Source organism: Apteryx rowi, unplaced genomic scaffold (assembly GCF_003343035.1).
Source record: "Apteryx rowi isolate R43461 unplaced genomic scaffold, aptRow1 scaffold_530, whole genome shotgun sequence".
NCBI classification, from domain to species: domain Eukaryota; kingdom Metazoa; phylum Chordata; class Aves; order Apterygiformes; family Apterygidae; genus Apteryx; species Apteryx rowi.
The window spans coordinates 308,557-324,336 of record NW_020450795.1 but is presented as its reverse complement, the minus strand read 5'-3'; the positions used below and the strand labels follow the sequence as shown (position 1 = coordinate 324,336).

The 15,780-nt window shown below is 67.5% G+C and overlaps 1 protein-coding gene across 1 annotated transcript; it reads left to right on the top strand.

The window, feature by feature from the left end:
• Positions 1 to 1,024: 1,024 nt before the first annotated feature.
• On the top strand, positions 1,025 to 15,763 carry CRTC2 (CREB regulated transcription coactivator 2). The gene is made up of 14 exons (XM_026080906.1): positions 1,025 to 1,056; positions 5,271 to 5,475; positions 6,009 to 6,125; positions 6,374 to 6,435; positions 9,122 to 9,190; positions 10,690 to 10,793; positions 11,067 to 11,096; positions 11,494 to 11,573; positions 11,924 to 11,973; positions 12,154 to 12,398; positions 12,921 to 13,369; positions 14,004 to 14,312; positions 14,424 to 14,598; positions 14,857 to 15,763. The coding sequence occupies exons 1-14, from the start codon at positions 1,025 to 1,027 to the stop codon at positions 15,063 to 15,065; spliced, it is 2,136 nt and encodes a 711-aa protein (XP_025936691.1). The 3' UTR covers positions 15,066 to 15,763.
• The last annotated feature ends 17 nt before the right edge of the window (positions 15,764 to 15,780 follow it).

Genomic DNA, 15,780 nt, shown 5'->3' with positions numbered 1-15,780 from the left:
TTTCGGCACGGGTTTGCACGTGGCTCGTTCTGGTCTGTGGCTGCCGTGTGTGGGTCTTGGTGTGCACCGTGCGCGTCCTCTGTTTCCGTGTGCTGAGTTCACGTCCTGGCGATCGGATGGAAAAAGCGACTCTTGCTGCCTGTGGCGTCCATGTGACTAAGGGCTTGGCAGGTTCGCGAGGGCTCTCGCTGGCAGTTGTCTTTCCGCTGCTCCGGGGGAGAGGAGGGGTCCCTGCGCCTGGGGCTCCGGGGCGAGCGGTTGCCTCCTGGTTCTGGCTGTGCCCACCGGGTCTCGGTCAGCTCCGGGTGCTGGGAGAGCCCCAACTTGGGAACACGGTTTCCAGGTCGGAAGTTCTGGTAGCAGCACTGCCATTTGGAAGTCACCTCTGCCGAGTGATCTTCCACTGGCTCTAGGGCTCGGGAGGTTTCTCTGTGAGCACCAGGGATKCTCGGTGTGTTGGGAGCTTTAGGCTGAGCATCGCGTTGGTCTCTCCCGCCTGCGAGGGCTGCAGGACCATGCGACTGGCTCCCACGGGAAGTGGCGGAAGCTTCATCCCCAGAGACGCTTAAAATTAGATTGGCCAAAGCCTGAGAAAATGTAGCGTTGGGAGCGGCACTGCTGGCTTGGGCGAGCAGGCCGAGCGGGGCTTGCGGGATGCGCCTGCGTCTGGTCTCCTCGTCTGTGCCTGCGGTGGCCAAGATTTCCCCATTCGGCAGCTTCTGGGGGTGGGGAATGAGCGTTGTTATCCTGCGCTGACCCAGGGCTTCCCAGAATGGGGCCAAAGGGATCTTAGGAGAGGAGCCAAGTGGTGCTGCTCTTGGATACTTGGGGACTGGCAGTGAAGAAGAGAGGCCAGGAACGCAGCCACGTACCTCCAGGAACGTGGTTTCCCGTGCAGGGGAAGCTATCTAGAAGAGATGGTCGGCTCCGGTTCGTGTTTTGCTCTGCGCTGGCCCTGTGAAGTCAGTGGGGATTGCATGAATGTTGCCAGGATTAGGATTTGGCCAGAATTCAGCTGCCGGAGATGCGGATTCTGCCAACGCAGTCTGCAGTCCGGTAGCGGCACTCTGCAGTCTCTGCCCCCGCGGCTGGGAGCAAGTGCCGTGGGCTGCCTTGGCAGCCTCGGGGTCCGGCAGGCAAACGCTGTCCTTCCCGGAGCAGATGCAGGACGGGGGAGGGATGGGATGGGCGAGTGAGGGGAGAGGAATGTGCAGTGAGGTCAGAAAACAAGGGAGCTGGAGACACGGAGAGGCTCTTCCAGGTGGCAGGGACTGCTGAAGGGGAAGCTCTCGTGTCGCCCCTGGAGTCAGCGGAACAGAGGGAGCAGGGAAGCAAGGCCCACCGGGCGTTTTAAAAGAGGGTTTGGATCAGAGAGCCCTTGCCGGCGCCCCAGGTCCTGTGAGGCAGCAGCACGCCGGTGACCTGAGATCCACGGAGCGGAGGCTGCAGCGAGGCCGAGAGGGTCGGAGGAGCCGCGCGGGGAAGGCGATGAGGACAGAGGGCGACTCGTGCCCTGGAGGCTGGGTCCTGCCGGGCACAGCTGGCGAGCGGGCTCCGGTCCCGCTCGGAGGGAGCCATGTGCTGCTCTTCCCTCCGCGCCGTGCCAGCGTCGGCACGGAGCCTGGTCCCCGACGGGCAGGCAGGATTCCCGAGGAGGATATCTGGGCGGGCGGTTTTGGCCCCGCTGATGTCGGGGCCCTCTGGCACTCTGCTGCGGCAGGCGGGAGCCGTGGCCCGCGCATCTCTGGTGAGTTTGGGAGTGGGCTGGAGCCTCCCACAACATGTTTGCACAGTAAACAGCTGGTTAATGTACAGCGAAGCGGGGGGAGAGGCGGCAGGACTGTCCTCCTTGCTGATCTCTGCCGTGGGGCCGGCCCGCCCCAGGCAGGGTCGGCTCATTGAGAAGTTTGTTCGTGCCCGAGACCGGCAGCCCCGGGGAGGCACGGAGCAGCATGGCCTGGGGACGTCTTCCGGCCGCTGCCGCTCTTGCTATCCCCTGCACGAGAGCTTGTCCGAAGGGCTGCGGAGGCTGGCGCGCCGGGATGAGACCGCTGGTCTCACGAGTCACCTCCGTCGTCACCTGCGTGCCCAGGGCTGGGTGCCTGCCGCCTCCGGAGCGGGGCTGCGGGCTCCGGCAGTGCTGCCCCTGGCGCACCGTGCTGTGGGTGGGCAGCAGACCCGGGAATAACGGGATGTTTGTGCCGGCTGCTCTCCCGTGACGGACGGATCTGGGCTGCGTGGCCTCTGCTGGGGCTGCTGGCAAGGAGCGTGCAGCGTGGCCGCAGGCCGGTCGCCGTCAGGAGCTCTGCCCTGCCGGGCCGCGCTGCTCCCCGAGGGCAGCTCGGAGGCCGTCGCGTGGGCAGCGTGTGCCCCGCACGGGCACCTGCCTCTGGGCCTCGCCGGCTGCGGCTGGGTTTCTCGGGAAGGGGATGCCAGGACTCCTCCCCGGGGGAGACGCTTCCACCTCCCATCGGCGTGTGTCGGGGCTGCTGCTCGGCTCCGAGGGCAGGAGGATCCCCGCTCCCGCGCCGAGCTCCTGCTGCCTGGGTGTAGCGGCCCCTTGAGCTTTGCCCTGTTTTTCCAGGAGTTGTTTTACTGCAGCGAATGGCGGCTTGCGGGCTCCTGCCTGATTTCAGCCTCCGCTGGCTCCCGCAGGGACCCTGGCTTGGAGAGCAGAGCAGGATCCCAGGACCTTAAGCCCCGGTGCAGCTCCTCGCTCTAATCCTGCAGTGCCAGCGCAGGCAGCTGTTGACTAAATCTCCCGTTTTTTTTTCCTGGATCTGGATTTTGCTGGTCTTAAGCTTGGGAATTTGCTATTGCAGGTTTCCTAACTGCAGCCATTTCTGAGCTGCTTTTTGTGTTTTGGCAGCTCTTTCTCCAGGGCTTGTAAGAGATCCGACGTGCACGTTGGCGCTGGTGCTCGCTGGTGTCTGGGACTGCTCTGGCACCTGGTGGATCTAACCAAAAGGTTGATTTGTGGTGCAGGTGGCCTTGGCAGTGCCGGCTGCGGTGGCCGCTGGTGGTGGGATCATCCCTCGTGGGATTCCCGGAGGGAGGGAACGGCCCGTCCTGTTGCAGAGGGCTTGGAGTCTGCTGGGGCCGCAGCCGGCGAGCGGCAGAGTGGGTCGGTGCCCGCCGGCTTCGAATCCCGCTTTGGGGCTGTTGAAGGAGCGTGTGTGCAGGCTGCCGCCTTGCGCCGCGCTGTTCCCAGCGGGGCAGGGACAGCATCCCGCACCAGCGCGGCGTGACGGGTGCCAGCCYGGCCTGGGCTCGCCGCCGAGCCGGGGGCCGTGCTCGGGGCAGGGTGCTGCTGTGCTCGGGGGCCTCGGGGCTGAGCCGTTTCCCAGGACGCGGGTTGCAGAGCGTCTTCCTGCCTCTCGCGATATCAGCGGGGAGGCTGAGGACGTCCACGCCGCTCCGCTCGCGGCGGGTCACTGCCCTGCCCTGGCGGGGGGGCCAAGCGTGGGACCGGGAGGGCACCGAGGGCAGCCCGGGACCGCGTGGAGGGAGCCGAGTCGGCCGCGGGCCCTTTCTTTGGGCAGGGGATGGAGGAGAGGCTGGCGTGTCCCCTGCCCGGGTGGCTGGCTGTGCCGGCAGGAGGCCTCGGCCCCGGGGCGGCTGCGGACGGGCTCCCGGCTGCAAGCTCTGTGCCGCTCTGCCGGCTCCTCCGGGGCTGGCGCAGCCCTGGACCGTGGGCTGGGGTCTGGCCTGGCGCCCTGCTGCGGGAGGGGGATGAGGCGCTGCCGGGGCTGCCTCTGCCGATGGTCCGTGCCGGCGCTGCCCCAGGCCGGGCCTGGGAAGTCCTGCGGTTAGGCATTAACGCATCTTTCCTGTGCCCTGGGGTTTCCTCCCGCCGGGAGCAGCCTGCGGCCCGGCGCACGGGGGGGAGGGTGCTGCCGGGCGCTGCCCTCCGCGGGGTGCCAAGGCCCGGTTATCTCCCGCCTGCGGTTCGCAGTGACTCCTTCGTTCAGTCTCCCCGGCCTGGCCTTGAGCAGGGCCGGGCGTCTGGGGCAGCGCAGGCAGCCCCGGCCCCGCAGGGCAGCCGGCTCCGAGGAGCGCGCCGACCCGCTTTGCCTGGCCCTGCTGCGTCTCGGTGCCTCGTGGGCTGCTGAGCTCTCCCCTCGCCGGGGGTCCGAGCGTGGGGCTGGGCCGAGTCCCCCATGCAAGGCTGCCAGCGCGGCCGAGCCCTGGCCCTGGTGGGGCCGGAGCCTCCAGCCCGAAGGCCAGGCGGTTATCTCTGAGCCCCGGGGCTGCTGCCCGGAGCGCTCCGAGAAGCCGTGTTTATTCCCTCCGCCGACGTGTCGTCGCCATCCAGTCTCGGGGGCCTTTCCCAGGGAGGCAGGCGCCATCCCGCGGGGCCGGCTGCCACCCTGCCGCGGCTGCGCCGAGGACGCGGGCACCTCGCTGGCGGCGCCACGCAGGCAGCCCTTCCTGCTCGCTCTGCCAAAGCCCCGGCCCCGGCCCGGATCTCCCCCGGCTTCCGTGGCGCTGGCACAGCCTGGCAGCCCAGGGCGCTTCAGGCCTGTCCTGTACAAGGTCCCTGCCGGAGAACTCAGCACCTCTGTCTCGAAGGGGACAGGATGAAGTGCGGACAGCCGGTGCTCAGCGAGATACGGGACCAGGGAGCCCAGAGCCCTCCCGCGTCACTCGGCTGGGCCCTGGGGCTTTGACTGCTTGGGCTGAAGCAGGGTTGAGCTCAGTCTCTGGTCTGGAGACTTCCTGGAGACTTGGGCACCGCAGTGTGTGGGTGACCTGTGGCTTTCCCCGCTCTGGCCTCCTAAAACGAGCTGGGGCTCAGTGTCTTGCTTAGGTTTTGGCTTGTCTGAGTCTCCCTGCCCTGCACCCACGAGAGAGGAAAGTCCCTTGTCGGGCCTCCTCTGCGTTAAACGGCTTTGAAGTGGAGAGGCCCTGAAGTCGGTCCTGCATGTCTCAAACCACAGCGAGGAGGCAGGCAGGTCCCTCCTTGCCCCGCTCCCGTGTGTTTTGGGGCTAGATGAGGACTGTGAGTGCAATTCGTGAGGCCAGGAGGGTCCGGCGAGCCTGGCTCAGGGGCCAGGCCCGAGTTCGGGGAGTGAGGGCTGCAGGTCGCCTCCTGCCTTGGATTCGGGCTGTGGGGTTGGAGCTGGGCACTCAGGAGCTTGATGCTGCGCGTGGGGCAAATGCGCCTTCGAAGCGCCTAGGGCTTGGCTGCGGGATGCCTCGAGGAGGGCGACCACGGCCGCGACTCGCCGTGAGTGGGGTGCGGGCGCATCTCGGGCGTAAAGCACCAGTTCGGAGGCGCCCCAGCGCCTCGGCCTCCCTCGGCCGCGGGGCGTTCGGCCCGTGTCGCTCGGCCTCCCTCTGACCTGCCTCTGCCCTGCTCTCCCGGCCCAGCTGCAGGCGCAGAAGCTGAGGCTGGCTCACAGCCGCGGACCCTACTACAGCGGCTCGCTGCCCAACGTCAACCAGATCGGGAGCGGCGTCTCCGAGTTCCAGGTGAGCAGCGCCCGCTCCGCCGGCTGCGGGCTTGGGGGGCTGCCGCCCGCGGGGGCGAAGGGGCTGGGTGGTGCAAAGAGGAGGGTGGCTACGCTTAGGGCCCCGTTCGGCGCAGGACGGGGGGGGGATCGGGTGCTGTACAAAGGACCTGCAGACTCGGCGTGGGCTGTGGTGGGTCCGTAACAGCAGGCGCTGCGGGGAGGATGAACAACCGTGGTGTGGGCTGCTGTTGGGGACAGATGGGGGCAAGTGGGTGTTCCCTCGTAATCCCCTTCCCTGGCGCCGGCTCCATCCCCCTGGCAGCACTGCCAGCCTGTTCAGCGTGTGCAGACGCTTCCTGGGGCTGTGCGGGGGCGCTTGCCTGGCCGGATCTGCCACCATCACGTCCAGCGTCACCCACAGGCTGTGACGGGGGGGTTTCAGGGACCTCGAGGTGGCCCTGGGGTCTGTTCCCACTGCTTCTCCCAAGACCCCCTCTCCCAGCAGACAGGCAGGTCCCTTCAGCCCCGACGTCTCCTCTCCCGTCTCTGCAGGGCCCTTTGCACTCGCCGCTGGACTCCACGCGCAGCACCCGGCACCACGGCCTGGTGGAGCGAGTGCAGCGGGATCCACGCCGCATGATGTCCCCCCTTCGACGATACGTGCGCCAGATATCCTTTAGCAGCGCCTGCCCCTTCCCGCTCCGGCTGCATGGGCAGACACCCTTCTCCCGCTGCTGGGTCTCCTGCCCTGATCCCAGTGTCCCAGTGCTCGTCTCTTTGGGATTAGAGGGCGTTAGCAAAGCGTGGTGCTCTGGCCCATCTGCAGAGTTGCGTTAGCCGCTGTTGCAGTCCTGCACGCTGCCCTCCCTCTGCACAGCTTCTCAGCAGCACTGTTTGGTCCTTAACAGGCTTTTCACATCGACAGCTCTCCCTACGGACCGACCTACCTGTCACCTCCACCAGAGCCCAGCTGGAGGAGGTAAAGATCCCGTGTTTCCTCTAACGCCGGCTCTCAGCACGCGGGCTGCCGGGTGCCAATCTCCAGCCCTCTCCCTCCCCGCGCCGGCAGGGTTGCTGGCGCTGGAGCCTGCGGCCTGCTCTGTGTTAAAGAGCACCGAAAGTTTGGAAACAGACGGGCTGGCAGGAGCCCAGTTTGGGAGAGTCCCTTGTAGCAGGCAGACAGGCTGAGCGTGTTACATCCCTTGGAGGAGGATTTGCCCAGCTTCCCCTGCCAATCCCTGAAGGAGAAGCCAGGCACAGGGGGCAGAAAGAAACGCTGATGCAGAGAGCGAGTCTGGAGAGCCAGACCGATCCCTCTCCTGTAGTTTCAGGTGTTACCCACACCTATTCCGGGTACATCATCTGCCACGCAGATGGCTATTTTTAAGGCAGAATGATTTTTTTGCTCCCAAAGAGCCAGCTCTGGCACGTGCAAAGGCATCAGCCTGCCCTGGCTGCTGTGGCAGTGGTGGCTGTTGGAAGAGGGATCCTGTCCGGGGTGAATCACCAGGCGGCTGAATTCCCGAGTGCTCTGGCCCTTGGCCCTGGGAGCAGGGCGAGGACCAGGCCGGCCAAGCCTGGGTCACCCCGCGGATGGGTCCGGGCCCAAGGTTGCCCTGAGCGYCCTCTGGCGCTCGTCCCGGTCGGGGGGACGCAGACATCCCTTCGAGCTGCAGCTCCGGAGAGGGACCCCTTCGGGGCTCTGTTCAGGGCGGCTCGGTGCTTTCTGAGGTCGCTCGGGGCTCTATTTTCAAGGCTACCTTTCCTCTGAAGTGCTGTGCACGGTGCAGCTCTCCTTCACAGACCCGGGGACCGTTCTGCCCGGGCGACCGGCTCCTCCCTGGGCCCCTGAGGAGCTGCTGGTGCTCCTGCCGAGGGAAGCCCGTGTCAGCGCCCGGCTTGGCGCCTGGTGCAGCCGGGCCACCTTCTCGGCCTGCTGGGAGCCCGAGCGAGCCGTGCGCTTTGCTGTCTCCCCCCTCCAGCGTGGGGGTGGCCTGCGATCGCAGGTCCCAGGTGACAGGTCGGGGTTGCGCTGCGCTGTCCGGTGGCGTGCCGGGGCTCTGCCGGAGCCTGGAGGTTAATGCCGTGTCTTGCACTTTGCCCCCCTCGGTGAGCTTCAGCGCAGGTCGGTGCAGAGTGCGAGGGCCGTGGCCTTGTCGCCCGGCACACCCCCGTGGCGCCCGAGTCCAGCGGGCAGGTGCCCTCCCTGCGGTCCTTTCTTATCTTCYGGGGCAAAGCCTTTGCTGCTCTTTCCCAGAAGAGGAAGGTGGTTTCAGAATCTCCCCACCCCGTTCCCAGCCCTGGCTCTATCATCCCTCGTTACGAGCACAGCGGCCCTCCTCGCGGGGGCTGGTTTGGGCTTGGGCTCCGGGACGCGGTGCCTTTGCTGCCGCGGGGGCTCTCCCGGCCGGGTGGACRTTGCTGTGGCCTGGTGCCGCTCTCGGGGGACATCCCTGCCTGTGTGACACAGCCCTGGCTTTACTTCCTCACTYGATGTCCCCCAGCATGTTCCTACTCAAGGCGTGGAAGGTCGGCTGCGTCCCCAGCCCTACCCCGGCTCCCTGTGGCGTGCCCGACCCTCGCCCTGAGCAGCGCGGCGGGGGGCTGCCCCCGCAGACCTGGCAGGGTGCGTGGGCACCCCGAGAGCGGAGCAGGCCCTTTGCAGCCCTGCTTTTTCCTGGCACGGGCTCCCCAGGAGCGTCTCGCTGCAGATCCTGCTGCTGACTCCTCACCCCAGGCTCAGGGGGCTTTCTTCCTCTTCCAAACCGTTGCCTGTGGTTCCTTCTGCACGACCAGTCCCTTTGGCCTCTCGCCTGAACCCCCATCAAATTCCCTTGGCATCTGCCTCTGCTCCCAGCTGAGAAGGAGGTGGGGAAGGGGAGAGGGAAGCAGGGATTCCTGCGCAAGTCCTGGGATGAGGCTGGCTCCATCTCCTTTCTTTAGGTCTGCAGTCTTCCCCAGCTCTCCCCAGCACTGGCTCTTGAGGTTCAGGCACGCGTTGCACTGGATACCRGCCGGTTTTTGGCAGCCTGTGCGAGGGCAGGGGCTCAGCGGTGCTTCCCTGGCGCGCTGGGGAGGGCACGGCGTGATGCTGTGCTCCAGGATCAGAGGTGCCTGCCCAGCCCGYGCGGGGCTGCTGGGGGGAAGGTGGTCTCCAGCCCATGGGCTCCTCTGCCCTGGAGAAGGGTCAGGGATGGAGGCCCTCGAGCTGAGCATCCCCAGTCACAGAACTGGTTGTTTTGGTGTTCTGGGGTTCTTTGCGTGGAAGGATCTCGCCCGCCCCTTCGTCCCGGGAGCTGCAAGTCATAAGTAAATGGCTGCGATCCCGCAGCCGCCTTCTTGGGCAGCGCAGCTGGGTCCCCGTGGTCATGCTGCCCGTTGCTGCTCGACTCGGACTGTTGGCTGAGCTGGGGAGGAGGGTGAGGATACCTCGGATCAGCCCTGACCCCGTGCCGAAGGGGCATTCCCAAGGCCAGCGGAGATGCCCCGGCTTGCGTCTCCCAAAGCTTGTCCGTGTGAGGCAGCCCGCCTGCCTCCTCCTGCTGCCCCTCGGCCTCCCCACCTCTGCCACTAGCCCTCCCTCCCCACGGCCCTGGTGGGGCACTGCCACCCTTCTCCCCATCCCTTGCCCCCCCCAAGTAACCCTGCTGTTTTTTGTTACAAAGGACCATGCCCTGGGGTAACTTTCCTATGGAGAAAGGACATTTGTTTAGGCTGCCGTCGGCTCTGAACAGGTGAATGATTTTTGATTCCATTTTCTCTCCCTTCCTGTCTCTAAGCTGGACTCCAGCCCTTCCCCAGGACCCCCAGGGTGGACACAGCTCTGGTCCTGGCAGCTCCGGTCTCCCAGGAGAGGGGAAGGGGTCTATGGGCTGCCCCACCAGCAGAACGGGGTGCCCCGGGGAGGAGGCACTCCTGTCCTGCAGCGTCTCGGGGCTCCCCAGGGAGCGTGGCTGCTGCGGGCCGTCTCTGGGGACACAGGGCTCCTGCCCCCAGGGCAGGGTATCCCCCGCGGGTGCAGAAGGGCCCTTTACGGTGGAAGTTGGTCTGGGACTGGCTTGGCATAGCCCCGGGGTCTCCCTGGGAGCCCTGGCTCTGTCCTGGCTCTGCACGGAGCAGCTCGGAGCAGCCCCCGTCCCATCTCCTTGTGACTGATCCYGCGTGGGGCTCGCCCCAGGGCTCGCCGCTGGCGCCGGGGTCCTTGCTGCTCCGTGCGTCCCGTGAGCGTTCGCCGGCTCCCAGGCCGGGCCCCGCGCGGGAGGGGGCCGTCTCCCTTGGGCGGCGGGGGGAGCTTCCTGCCTCCGAGCCGCCTCAGCTGTGCCGCAGCTGAACAATATCCCCCTTGTGCCGTCCCGGGACGCGTCATTAGCTCAAGCAGCCTTTTCCCAGCCCCTCCCCGCACTCATCCGCTTCAGACCAACTAATTGGGAACACAATGGATGCAATATCCCGGGGCCCTCTGCCCCTGGCCCCTCCAGGGCCCCAGGGAACAAAAGGGTCCCGGAGGAGCCTGTCCTCCCCGCCGGCCCTGTGCCAGGAGGAGGTGAGGGCTCCTCGGGGCCTGGTGCTGCACCAGCAGAGCCGCCCCTGCACGTGGGCACGCAGCAGCCTTCGCTCGGAGGAGACGGGTCCGGCAGGCGTCTTGGGGCTGGAGCAAACCCCGCTGTGTCGAAGCGTGGTGCGATGGACCAGGATGCCTCCGCGCCATGCCGGGCGCTTAGAGCATCGTGTGGGAAGGGGGGGTGGCAGGAGGGGACGGGGCTCAGAGCCCGGCTCCCCGTGCAGTGACTTGGCATCTGCCTCTCGGCAGCTCCCAGCACTGCACACGCTTGTCCCGGGCCCTGGGCGCTGCAAGTGTTGGACGTGAAGTAGTTTCAGAGGGCTTTGAAAGAGAYGGTTGTTCCTCTAGCAAAACCCCCCGCTCCCCTGTGCTCTTCCTCCCCCTGCTCTTCCCCTTTGTGAACACCCAGCTGGAGTCTGGCCTATGCCAAGCTCAGTCCCCGAGCCCTGCCTGCAGCTCCCCGCTCTCCTGGCCGTGCTCTCGCCCACTGTCCCGGGGCTGGTCCTGCCCGCGAGCAGCTTCCCCGGGCTGCCGCAAAGCTGCACTGCAGCAGGAGGCTGCGAGTTGGGCACGGGGGCTGCGCCCTCGCTGCGGTGCGTGCTGGCAGCTCCCGGGGATGCAGGAGCCGCATCCCGGGGCCCAGCTGACCAGCTCCTTCTCTTTTGCAATTAGAACAAATTCCGATTCTGCGCTTCACACGAGTGTGATGAATCCCAACCCCCAGGACGCGTACCTGGGCCCCTCGCAGGGCGCCCCGCCGCCCAGCCGCAGGAGTGGTGAGTAGCCCCTTGCCTCGGGGCCGCTGGYCTTCGGCACCCCGCTTTCCCCGGCAGGTCCCACGCTGCGCCTTCCCTCGGCCCTGCTGCCCTCCAGGGTGCTTCACGGCGGGTGGCAAACGTGGAGTCCCAGCCGAGAGCACCTCGAATTTCCCTGTGCCCTCTCGTGCCCGTCTGCAGGGGGGTCACGCGCCAGCCCTGTTCCTGCCTTGGCTCCTGGCTGGCGTCCAAGGCCCCGTGCGCTGCTGCTAACCATCAGCTGCTCTCTTGCAGGTTTTCTGGACGGGAACACAGACAGCAAAGGTAAATGCCTGCCTGGGCCCACCTCACCTGACAGTCACAGCTTGGCGCTGAGCCATGGGAGCCCGTGGCCAGCACAAATCCGTTCCCCCCTGCAGTCTGCAAAGAGCGGTTGGATTGGGACGGGGCAGATGCCAAAGGGTGGGATGCAGGAGGCAGCGCCCGGTTCCCTGTAGGACCAGGGTCGGGGGGGTCCCTGCTGCCTGGCAGCGCAGAGCGGACAGATCCCTCTGGGGCAGGGGGGTCTGTAGTGCCCCCCCCTCCACCGGCAGCCCCAGTCTGGTGTCCCCAGGTTGGCTGTGCTGGACACGGTTACTGTCCCGGGACGGACGCGGGGCAGGGTTCGTGTGCCTGTGCGCTCTCCCCGCACCGCACTGRTCCTCTCCTCCCCCCTCCCCAGTGTTTCTTTTCCAAGTGCCTCCCATCGAAGAGAACTTCGACGACAACAAGCATTCGCTGAAGCCCTGGGACACCAAGAAGGTGAGCGCCGAGCTGCAGCGAGCCCTGCGCTGCGTGCCGGGCAGTGTGGGGGGCGGCCGTGCGGGAGCAGGGGACGGACGGGCTGCCGAGGGGTCTCTGGGGTGGGTGCGTGCTGCTCTCCACCACCTGGAGACCGTCAGGGGAGGCAGGGCAGGAAGGTCCTTGAGGAAGTCACCAACACACCCCCTGCCCCGCGGCCCGCTCGCGCTGAGGCTGCCGGCTTCCTGCCTCTGGAGCGTTGCAACACCAGGGCACTTGATCTCCTTCCTGCCCTCAAACCGCTGCTGGTCTGGGGGGGAGTGGAGATAAACATCCTGGCCTCGGTTCACTCCTTCTCTTTGATTTCCCAGCTCTCGTCGTCCTCAGCCCGTCCACGGTCCTGCGAAGTCCCCGGGATCCAGTAAGTCCTGGGCTGGGCTCGGCGGTGCGGGCTCTCCTCCTGGGGGGCGGCTGATCGGCGGATGGTTGCAGACCTGGGCTGGAGCCCAGGGCACCGAGCTGCCGGCTGCCTGCTCGGGGGGATGCTGGGGAAGGCAGCGGTGCTCCCACACTGAGCGGCTTGTCTCTCTCTTTCTCCCAGTATATTTCCATCCCCGGATCAGCCTGCCAACGTCCCCCTGATCCCCTCGGCCCTGAACACGGGCGGCTCCCTGCCCGACCTCACCAACTTGCACTTCCCCTCCCCGCTGCCCACTCCCCTCGACCCGGATGAGACTGCCTACCCCAGCCTGAGCGGGGGCAACAGCACCAGCAACCTGGCCAACACCATGACGCACCTGGGCATCAGCAGCAGCATGGGACTGGGGACAGGCTACGACTCGCCAGGTGAGGGCTGCCCGCTGCCCCCTCCTCCGGGGCAGGCCCCGTCCCACGGCCGGCGGCAGGGAGACGCCAGAGCCGGAGTCCCCACGCGGGGAGGTGCAGGGCTGAGCGCTTCCCGGCTCGGGTGGCTGGGACCAGCTGCCAAGACGCACGGGGCTTGTGCGGGGAGCCGAGAGAGAGGCTTCAGGCCGGGGGAGACAGGAACAGCCCGGCCGATGCCCCCGGGAGGGTGCGGGATCACAGCCCTGGCCGGGAGCCCRCAGCCCGCTCTGCTCCCGCCCCGGTGCTCTCTGCTTGCCGAGGACGCGGAGCCGGGAGCCGCCCTGTGCCGAAGCCGGTTCGTTTCTGGGGTGTGTGTGTTTCTGTTGCTGTCTCCATCGTTTTGGTCTCCTCCGTCACCTTCCATCCCATCCAGGGCAGACGGGGAGCCCCAGCCTGGCCCGGCCCGGCCCGGGGAGGACAAAGCCTGGGGCGCGTGGTGTCTCCGTGGGTAACGGTGGTGTCTCTTCTTTTTTGTCCCCACAGGACTTACCTCACCTATGCAGAGCTCCCTGAGTAACCCGTCCCTGCAGTCCTCGCTTAGCAACCCCAACCTGCAGGCCTCCCTGCGAAGCCCCTCGCTCCAGTCCTCCCTTAGCAACCCCTCGCTGCAGTCCTCGCAAAGCAGCTCCTCCATCCCCTCGTCGCTCTCCAACCAGTCCCTGCCCTCCTCGCTCTCCTCCTCGCTCAGCAACCCGTCCCTCCCCACGTCCCCCCGCAGCCAGCCCATGCAGTCCTCCCCCAGCAACCCCAGCCTGCAGTCCAGCTTTAGCGGCTCCTCCTACCCCCCCATGGTGCAGGCGTCCATAAACACCTCGCCCCGCCGACGGGTCCCGCTCAGCCCCCTCACCCTCCCAATGGGTGGCGACTCCAGAAGGCAGCACCCCAAACAGTTCTCACCAACAATGTCACCCACATTGTCCTCCATCACCCAGGTATGCATGATCCATCGCCCGCGCCGGCCCCCGCGCCGCGCGCTCGCCTCCGTCTCCTCCTTGAGTTCTTTCTGTTGTGTCGTTTCCATCCTCATCTCAGCCGCACGCCAGGGAATCCCRTCTCCCCCGCCCCGGCGTGCCGGAGGGCGGGAAGGGGAGCCAGGCAGGGCCCTGGCCCCCCCCCCCACCGGAGCCCTGCGCGCTCGGGGCCGGGTGCTGCGTTAGCAGCAGCGCTGGTGGCCGGTCCCCGAGGCGGGGGACGCCCCGCGTCCCGGCCGGGGCAGGGCCTGGCTCGCTCTGCTCCGGGCCGTGCCCYGGGATCCCTCGCTGGAGGGGGGAGCCCCGGCCCACGGTGGGTGCTGGCAGTGGCAGGGCTGGGTGCAGGGGCTGGCTGCTGTCTCCCGGGCGGTAAATCGGGGAATCCCAGCCCCGCAGCCCCGCGATGGTCTCCTGAGCCTGCCCYGGGTGCTGCTCCGTGCCCTCCCTGCTCCGGCCGGTGACGCACGTGCCGGGGTGCGGAGGGCACCCGGCACAGGCGGGCGCCCGTGCGGTGGCATGGCCTGAGCGGAGGGGACGGATGCATCCAGGCCCTGGCGCGGGCACCGGCTAACCCCTCGCTCTGCTCCGTCCKCAGGGGGTGCCCCTGGACACCAGCAAGCTGCCGGCCGACCAGCGCCTCCCGCCGTACTCCTACAGCCAGCCGGGCCTGCTCCTGCAGTCCCACCCGCAGCAGAGCCAGAAGCCCCTGCCCCAGGCGGTGCAGAGCCCGCCGCAGCCAGCACTGCCCCCCGCGCCGCCGGCGCGGCCGCCCCCGCAGCCGTCGCAGCAGCCCGTGCCGCAGAGCGCGGCCCCGCAGCGCCCCTACGCCTCGCCGTACCAGCCTAACGCCTCCCTGCAGCCGCAGCAGCTCGGCCAGCCCCTGAGCGACTTCGGCCTGGGCAGCGTGAGTGCGCCGGGCGGTGGCGGTGGGACCCCGAGCGTCAGCCGGGCTGCAGCCGGGCCGCTCGTCCTCGCGCTGGTGCCTGAGTGACGGCCCGACCCGTCTCTCCTGCAGTTTGACCAGTTCGGCATGGGCGAGAGCCCCACGGGCAACAGCAACGCCTTCCCCGAGGACCTGGGTGCCTTAAACTACCACCAGGCGGACAGCGGCTACGACCCCCACGTCCTCAACCGGCAGAACCTGAGCAACTGCAGCCGCCACGGCCCCATCCCCAACATCATCCTCACAGGTGGGTGCCGAGGGGGCCGGACTGCGGCGGCTCGCAGGTCCTGAGCTGCCTTGGTCACTGCGACGGTGGTTTTAGTGCTGCCTGCGGGATTTGCGTCAACCCCGAGCGTGGCAGGGAGGGGACGGGGAGAGAGACGGGGCCCYGGGGGGGTCTGCTGGTGCCCATGGATGGGGAGAGGTGCAGGGCAGCACCGAGGGGGCGGCGGGAGCCGTGGTGCCCCCCTCCCTGGCGGGTCCTGACGCTCCTCTCCGTGCCCAGGGGACTCCCCGCCCGGCATCTCCAAGGAGATCGCGACGGCGCTGGCTGGGGTGCCCGGCTTCGAGGTGGACACGTCGACCCTGGGCCTGGAGGAGGACCTCAAAATCGAACCACTCACCTTGGACGGACTGAACATGCTGAGCGACCCCTAYGCCCTGCTCACGGACCCGGCCGTGGAGGACTCCTTCCGGACGGACCGGCTGCAGTGAGCGGGCGCCCAGGAGGGACTCCGCGAGCGTCGATAACAAGCCTGACTTCCAGCCCGTCCCGCGGCCACGGCCCCCCGCGGCTGCGCCAGCCCAGCTCCCCCTTTCCCCTTCCCTTTTTTTTTTTTTTTTTCCTTTTCCCTCTTTACTTTGGTTTCCGTACGGTAAAGCATCCCGGGCGAGAGCAGCGGGCAGAGCCCTTGCCGCCAGCCGGCGAGCGGGCAGGAGCCCCGCGGCAGGCGGCGGGGGGGCCCCGCGGCCGGCGGCTCTTCCCTGTACATAGCTCCCGTAGCTAGAGACCCCCCTCCGCGCCGCCGGGGGTGGGAAGCAAAAAAGAGGGGGGAGGGGGGGGCTGCTTCTCTTCTGTTCCGTTTTTTTCCGGCTAATCATCGTGTTTAAAGAGAAATCCCTCCCCGCGCCCCCCCCCCCCGTTCCCCGCTACGCCGCGTATACCCACCCGTATGTTACCGCGCCGCCGGGGGCCCCCGCCCGGGGCCGGGCCCTGTATAAAAGCACTTGTAACTTTGATCCCTCGTCTGTGGTGAGGCCGCGTCCGCGCCGCGGGGGGGGGACGGGGACGGGGACGCCCGGGGCGCCGGGCCCCCCCCCTCCCCTCGCCCCACGGCCTCCCGGCTGCGGAGGAGGAGAAAGCCAGAGTGATTTATTATTATTATTATTTTTTAAAATATATTCTATGTTAATTAAAGCCCTCCCTGTG